The sequence below is a fragment of the Lissotriton vulgaris genome, chromosome 1_1 (assembly GCF_964263255.1).
Source record: "Lissotriton vulgaris chromosome 1_1, aLisVul1.2, whole genome shotgun sequence".
Lineage (NCBI taxonomy): Eukaryota > Metazoa > Chordata > Amphibia > Caudata > Salamandridae > Lissotriton > Lissotriton vulgaris.
Genome location: NC_141685.1, coordinates 1,656,072,149 through 1,656,080,586, shown reverse-complemented (window position 1 = coordinate 1,656,080,586; position 8,438 = coordinate 1,656,072,149). Strand labels below are relative to the sequence as shown.

Below are 8,438 nucleotides of genomic sequence, written 5' to 3'. Positions count from 1 at the left end.
GAAAAATATATTCACTCGAGGCTGGTTTGTGGACATTAAAGTTTCTGCTTTGCACAACACTACACTGGGGCAAGATTTGTGTCACTTCACTGTACACCACTGGTAGTTGTTACTTTTGTCAATGATGACGAATACCTAACATATAAACACTAGCTTTGAAACTTTAATTACCACTGTCAACTGGAAACTGGCCATACTGTGGGGTTTCGCACAAAAGAACCCCCAGTGAAAACAGCGGACGTGCAGTGAGTCTGAAGTTAATATAACTGGTACTGGACTTTTCAACTGCTACTGAACAGTTTATAAATGGTGAAATGTTGAATATTTAAATGAACTAAGATTCTGGGATATTCTCTTGATGATTCACTGATCCCCAGACTTCCAAAATTCTCGAATATTTGATAAAACTCTTAGAATCAAGAATGTAGATACTAGCATTTAATCTGCAAAGAAATCCTTTGATACTGAATAATTACAGAAGTGGGCATTGATACCCTTGTATAAGAGCAGCACAGGACAAAGTGTAAGAAGCATTTAGGAAGTTTTATGATATCGCCCACAGAATTTCAAGACCCTCCCTTCATTAAGTAGCTATGTTCACTAAAATCAATTAATCAATAATGTTTTTGGCACAATCAACCCTGTGTTAATATTTGGACTTTGCTAACATCACAAGAATCCACTCAATGTTGCCAAGCCATAATTATACATGATATCTTCCGCTGCTGAATCAACTCCCATTTGCTCCATCTTGGAATCGGAGAGCAGACAACATTGCTTCAACATTGGGTTTCTTGTGGATTTAGATACTTGCAAGAAATAGAGCTTGTAGTAGGAAAGGCAAGCAGGAATCTATGATTCCATCAGCCATTCATATGAAGAGAACTACTTATCACCGACCAACAGTTTACATACCAGTAAGAGGCAAACGTGTGATAGGAACCTTACTGAAAGGTGCATTGGATGTTACATTGCCAATACCTCTTAAGCCTAGAGTTTCGAAGTTGACCAGATTAGAAAATCCAAACAAATCAGAGACTATGTACATGCACAGATATGCAAAAAAGATACAAACTTTTCTCTTTTGAAGAACATTTGTTTAAGTTCAGAACTACTGCTTATTTCTTATTATGGGGGCGACATAAGTTTACATAATGAAAAAGAGGGCTGAAAAATATCTTTGATCACAAAAATTGCTGATATAAAACACATTTATGCCACAATACTTTATCTTTATTAACAGCTCAATAGTAGAGACTATATCTTTTGGATGACATGGTCCCCAGCAATAACGCCTCAAGTACGTTGGGAGTTAATTCCCTCCCTGATATTTGTACATGAAAATTATACAATATGTTGAGGTTTTTTAAAAAAACGATTAAAATTGGTGAAGTTTAAGGCACACTCAACCAGTACCTTTGTTTATGCACGAAACAGTTGGGATTTAAAGTAGGGTATACAAAGTTGCAACTTCAGCGGACTCATAGTTATGTATAATCTTTAAAAATAATGCGAAGGGATATTTTTGAACAGGGTTTCTTAAAGAAGCAATTTTATGAGTTTTATCCGTGTCCCCACCCCAGGCCGCATGCCAACTTGAGGTCCCTGCTTTTGACGAACACTAACCATTCACACAGAGAGAGCAGAGTGCTTAAAAAGGCCCTTGTGTTTTCCAAAGTTGACATTTGGTAAACAATATTAATGCATAGAGGCCCATTCAAAGATCATGTAAATACCATTTTAATTATCCACAGATTACACTCGATACAAACATTAAATAAAAAATTCAATACTACAATTCAAGTGAAAAATCTTGTCTCCCTGTAGTCATGGAATTTCAGAAGATACATTGGTGTTTGTTCCTTTGACTCTCGTCAGGTTTTCCAAGATTGTCTTCCCTTCTAAAGGGGAAACAGTGATTTATGTGCTCTGCCTCAACAACATTTAGATGAGAACCATCCGTGATTGGTCCAGCTCAGAGAACAGACTCTTCCATTCCAGTCTACGGGAGTCATAGAGGTCAGAAATGTATCTCTCTGCCATGATGCTAGCTTAAGTCTTCAGAGGCCGTTTCTGCAGTTTTGGCCACATTTTCAGTGGTAACGGAATCCTCTGTTTTAACTAGCAAACTTTCTTGGTTAGAAGAAGCATCCTCCATTTCAAAGTCTGGTTTCTCGAGTTCAAAACTAAGGTCAGAGTTTCCCTCTTGCCCCATACCGTCCTGGGAATCGTCCACCTGATCATCTGAGGCACGTGATGCTGTTGCTTCATCATCATTCTCCTGGTGCATGAAGCTGCAAATCAAATTGGATCTCCGCGAGAAATCGTTATCTTTGATTTGGATATATTCCACACCACCTGCAAGCAGTAAACAAATTACATCGAACATAAGAATGCATTTAAAGCTATTATATTCTGAAATTTCGAGACATACTTTGTAATTCTTGTTATGCCAACACTCTTTAGAAACTAAGATATACATACATGTGTGTGCGTGAAAAATTACATACATTTGTGACTGATACTAGTGAATGGGAATAACAATCAGCAGCTCCATGGTCAGTGACACCTGCTAGTTCTAGCTTTTTGGCTAACAACAGTTTGTATTTTGGAACTTCGTAGCCCATACTTATTCTGGAAAAGTTTATAGTACATTTGAGAGACTTCATAATGCTTTTTGCTTAAAATGCAAAACTGTCCGAAGGTGTCACAATAATGTGAAATCACTGGTTCTTATGATACTGAGAAGTCAATTCTGTAGCATTGTATTATTCACTGAAATAAACAATACAATAGATTGAGAAACAGTTAGTGTTTTATAAATGGGACTTTTTAGGTGGTCATAATAATTTTTAGAAAGATGTCCTTAAAATGTTTTAATATCTCATTGTCTGATAGACTACTTAAAAAGGCAAAATAAAATTTAGCACAAATGTGCATTCGATTGCCAGGGGCATATTTAGAGCTAGAAGGCCTTGTGCCCATTTTTAGGTCTCACTCTCGAGACCTATTGTCGTGGAGTTGCCTCTCAAGGGAGACAGACCAGGGCACGCGCGGCGATTCTGGTGTGTGGACGCGCACGTCCAGCCCGGCGCCGTGCACATCTCTTGCTCCACATTCACAGCGGCAGCCTCTCACAATCACGCTCGCACACACAGCCACACTAATGGAAGCACACACCCACACGCGCGCACACACACTCACACACGCTGGCACACACACACACACCCCTCCTCCCCCTTACCTCAGCACATCTCTTGTTGCACATTCACAGCGTCAGCCTCTCTCATTCACGCGCGCACACACAGCCACACTCATGGAAGCACACACACACACATACGCAGGCACACACACCCCTCCTCTCTCTTACCTCACTGGGCTCTTGTTAGGTCTCGCACATTGGCGATGTAGTCGCCAGGGAAGAGCAATCTTAACAGAGTAAACTTTTTGTGGATGTCACTTTAAAGAAGAATAAAACACCTTTTACACAAAAACAGATGCTATAGTTTGGCTATTATCATGGTTTCCTACAAAACAGTCTAGGCTTAAGCAAGAAGTTCTCCTAACATCAAGAACAGGGGCTCAGCACTGGGAAGTAGCACAAGAGTTAAACGTTATCCCTCCAGAACATGAACAATACTGTAAGCAGATGGTTTAAACAGTTCCATAACTACACCCCAGGAACCAGAGTTCATTTATAGCAACAATCAGGAACAGAATAAATGGGGATTTTAAAATTAGGAAAAGCTATTTCCCCTTATACTCTGAAGAAATGGAGGTTTTGAGCATAAAAAAGCAAAAATAAAGTAATTTTTGGCTTACAAACTTTGTTTTTCTCCTGGCTAAATCACAACTGTTGAAATGTATGAAAGAACACTCTTATGTCCGTCTCAGTGTCTGACAAGAAAGAGGCGTCAACCCTGGTGCCTTCTTAATTCATAAAACTCACGCCAGTGTACACAGCACTGTCAACACGACATTCAAACAAAAAACACCAATAAATGTCCATTGTACCTTGCTGTTATTCTTTTCCAGTGCTGCTTTGAAGGAGACTGCAAATCCACTTCCCCCAAGATAATCGGAGATGGGTGCCCGTAAGGGTTGCAAGGAGTTCCTAACGGGAATTTATCAAAGACGAATCACATCGTAGTGACAGGAAACATCTTCTTTCTCCACAAAGGAAACGCTTAGGAGCAGCAACATCAGTGGAACGACGCACTGACGGCGCCTGTGAGAACAGTGTTTTTCTAGTCCACACGTGGCACGTCAAACCTTAATTGGTGCCTGACTGCAGCAGCGCGCACGCGTTCCCGCGAGGCGGCAGCAACCAACCAATGTGAGACGCAGCTGTGAGAGTGGCGGGGCGAGCTGACGGTTATCTGTCCTTCAGCGAGTCGTCCCACTAAGTTTTCCGCCGGCGCCTGTGATGGCGCGTCTTCAAATGGCTGCCTGGAAAGTGCCTGCTCTACGCTCCTACTCAGGTGATCATTCTCGAATCTACCCATCAGCTTTCAGGTGTAAGCCTAGCAGTTGCCATGTTCAGCTGGAGGGGGCAGCTACAGAGTTAAGTGCAGCTACTGTGAAACCACGAGCATTTATGACCAAAGCGCAACTAACTGCCAGTGTTCTGGCTTATTGAGCTGAGTTGGTTCCTGGCCTGTAATGTGACGTCCTTTAAAAGTTTTGGGAAACTAGCAAAAGATGGTTGTTACCTCTCTTCGAAACCTGAAAAGTAAATATGTGCCACATTCACTTAGAAATATTTTAGGACTGTCTTAATCGTTCTACATTAAAAGAGAGGCAAATATGCTATGTTAAGTATAGGGAATGCTAATAGGCCGGACGTTGGCTGTAGACCTATTGGCTCGTTCAACGCTTGCTTTCGTTGCTCTATTCTTAGATGGCTGACCATTAGGTTTTCCACCTTGCCAGTTTTTCACCGGCGAGACAAGTTATTTTATATTCCGGCGGGTAGACAAATGTGGAAAATCACAATGTACACGTGCAGAATGCCATCATTCACAGTGAGGCGAGTGAATACCTGATGTGGGCATACTCATTGCGCTATGTTCTATGATGCGGTGGGCAGAATCAAAATGTAGATGACTGCAACGAACCAATGGATGGAGAGAATGACCAAAAGCCTTCTATGTATGATGTATATGTTCTATGTATATTTTCAAAAGTGTGGCTAAGACCAGGCAAAGGATTTACAGTAAGTGTTCCTCATCCATTAAAAAGAGATGGATGAGCCAACAAATTAACTGGGACAGCTGAGTAAAGGGTGGTCTCTGGCTCTCATAGCTTGTGCAGGAGCTGAGTCCTGAAAATAGCTGGCATGTAAATCATGCAACAAATATCATATTATGGTAAAGTACGGTAGATGTTTTCAAATTAAAACATTTCAAAAAAGTATTTTCTTTAACACATGGCAGTGGTTCACTTTAGTACTGCTGATTATTTGCTAAGTATATATTAAAAGTGCCCATTTTTAGGGCTCACCTAGAGTTGCAGCGCGAAGCGCTGCCGCTAGCGAGCCTTATTGTCATTGTGAAGGCCTCCCAAGTGGTATAGACCGGTGCACGAGCAGACACCGGTCTGTAAACGCGCGTGCCGCAGGGAACGCCAACGTGCATGCTCACTGCGTCACGCTCCTGTCCTACCGTGTTTGTTCCAAGGCGCGCTCCAGGCCGACTTGCGGTGTGCGTGCTCCAGCGTTTTCTTGTTTTGGGCTCTTCTGGTAGGTCTTGTGCTTGTTATTATATACACACCTTCTGTGATGTTCTGTCTAGTGAATCAACGTCCCTGGCTCTCAGTCATTTTATAATCAATGTGTGCAAATTTCCAAGTGGCATTAAATAGTCGAAGGATGTTTTGGTTGCAATTTTGAATTTGTTCTGCACCTAGTACATGCACATCACTGCAGTTTCACCAAAAGTATTGGGTGTTTGTAAATGCTGTCTCTGAAAAGCATTATTTGAATAATACTGCTGGCCCTTCTCATTCTGTACTCTTGCTTGAGCACCGAACCTGTGTCCAGTGTACGCGCAACATCGTCTCTCCCTTATCACACCTTTTTAGGGCGACCGTTTTTGCAGAAGCTCTGTTCAGTATTGCAGACTGCGCATACAGCAATGGCAGTAACAGGCATAGCAATGAGAGTGGGTCTCCTTTGGTCGATGGGAGATTTTCAAACGCTGCAATTTAGATGTATGTAATGCACACATGACTCTGCTTCTAATCATTAGGGATATCGGGTATCCATACACAATTGCAAACTGTTTCTGTTAGTGAAATGGGAGAGGTGGGGGTTTACAACTGTACTCTGGTGGATACATCTGGAGCAGTGCCCTGTAGAAATGGTCCAAGTGGTGCGATTTGCACTGGCAGGATTGCAAACTTTTGTATATGTAGGTCCTTCCATGCCTTCTTTTTGGACACACAGCACTGATTTTCGCCACCAATAACAACGTATTAACCCCATCGTTTGAAGGTGCAACATAGCAGAAACTGTTCATTTACCATTACCGATGATCTGCAACGGACTGCCCATGCCCGAAGTTGTTGAAATAAATTGCATTTGTTTTTCTTCTTCATGAGTGGTCATAAACTATATGTGTGTTATGAGTACACTTGGCTTACCCCTAAGCACCCCACTGTCTAAATGTGATGGCATCAGGACCCCAAGTTAAGGTCACGTTTTAACTCAACTTTTTTTGTTAATTGATTTTCACTTCTTTTTTCAAGCTTACTCGTTAAGAGAAAAGGGAGTTTGTGAAGTAACTGTGCCCTCGCCTGCGATTGCAACATAAAATACTCGGTTCTTGAAAAGCAGAAATGCCATTGAGCTTAACTGAACATTTTAATTTGAACATGTTTACAGTGCTCTTCTTTGAAAAGCAGAACAAATATATACCCTGCATGTCCCAATGACAGCTGGGTTCGAACGACCCCTTGAAGTTGCACCTCAGAGGTCTGGCAGATGTCCAATGAACATGAAGATAAGTAACTCGCAAACTGACCTGTTTTTCGCGAAGCTCCATCATTCACCCCAAGGTGCAATGTGACACATATTTTGTTTTGTTCATAGCAGAAATAACTTTACAGCACATACTGCCCTTTCTGATCTCAAAATGTGTGAACGCTTGAAGCTAAATGGGTAAGAATTACCCACGTGAGGGTACACAATCGAGCAAGTGCGCTGCTATACAAGTAGATCTGTTGCGACAGAATTCTCTCTCTGTTATCCCATCGCATACGTCTCAGTAATCCGTTCCTGACAGAAGTAGAAGGGGATTCCAAGGTCAATAACATAATTGAAAAAGGTGGTGCATCAAATATGATTTGTTTCTAATTTAAGTCTAGGTTATCCGAAAGAGTTCTTAATTTAATTCAAATGAAAACTGTATCTGATTCCTTGTAGTGCTGAGAGACATTGCTTATCCACTTGGCTTCCCTTTGTTTGAATAGTGAATACAATCTGTGTCCTGGATGTTTATTTTATGCTCCGCAGGCCCTCTCTTATGCCTCCAAGCATGCAAACATGCATTGCTCTCAGGGCTTTCAACTTATTTTGATTTACCATGCAAACTACACCACTCCTTAACCTCATACTTTATCATACTGTGTATCTTCACACTAATTGCAATGGAATAGCTTAGATTCAGGAATACAGTAAACAGTTATCGAAAGATCATAATCACATTAAAATACATCACCTTTTTAGGAAGGTTATGCAGCCAATCCTCTTATTGAACACGCACTGGAATCTTGGTACCCCAGCTGTAGACCATTCAACAAAGTACTAAACCAAAATGGGCATGCTAGAGTGCCCATAACAATACTCCCACTATGTCCCTAGCCCCTGTATAGCTTGTCTCACCCCTAAAGGCCAGCAAACAGAATTGTTTGTCACTAATGTAGGATTCTCTCCCTCACCCCTAAATATGAGTGCACCAATTGACAACATGAGTTCCAGGAGCGCCTCACCTTCTGTCAGCACTAGTGGGCTGATACCCACCTAGGACATATGTTATAGGATTGACACACAACTTTGTTCCTCTGGATTTCCTGAGCATGGATGTACCAGAGAATTATGGGTTTTCGGTGTTTTCATGGTGCCCACAGGCAGTAAATTGGGTGTAGTTTGTTTTAGAACTTAGGAAAGCAGCAGCAGGTAAAATCTCTGCTTAGTGTACTTGTCTTTTGTTCACAGATACAACTGCTGCGCTGTGTAGAAACATACCATATATTTTTTAATATATACATATCCTAAAGTCAAAGTCAAAGTCAAAGTCAAAAGATTTATATAGCGCACTACATACCCGGAGGGTCTCAAGGCGCTTGAAGAGGGTGGGGAATTACTTGTCGAATATCCAAGTTTTAAGTTGCTTTCTGAATGCTAGGTGGTTCTGAGTGAGACGAAGGTGAGTGGGGAG

At 41.5% G+C, this 8,438-nt stretch overlaps 1 protein-coding gene across 1 annotated transcript in view; it reads right to left on the bottom strand.

Moving 5' to 3' along the window:
• Positions 1 to 1,211: 1,211 nt before the first annotated feature.
• GTF3C6 (general transcription factor IIIC subunit 6) overlaps positions 1,212 to 8,438 on the bottom strand; it is a 105,700-nt gene continuing 98,473 nt past the window's right edge. Inside the window, exon 6 of the mRNA XM_086918877.1 lies at positions 1,212 to 2,358. Within this exon, the coding sequence (XP_086775003.1) occupies positions 2,048 to 2,358 (311 nt within the window). The 3' untranslated portion in view covers positions 1,212 to 2,047. The remainder of the gene's footprint in view (positions 2,359 to 8,438) is intronic.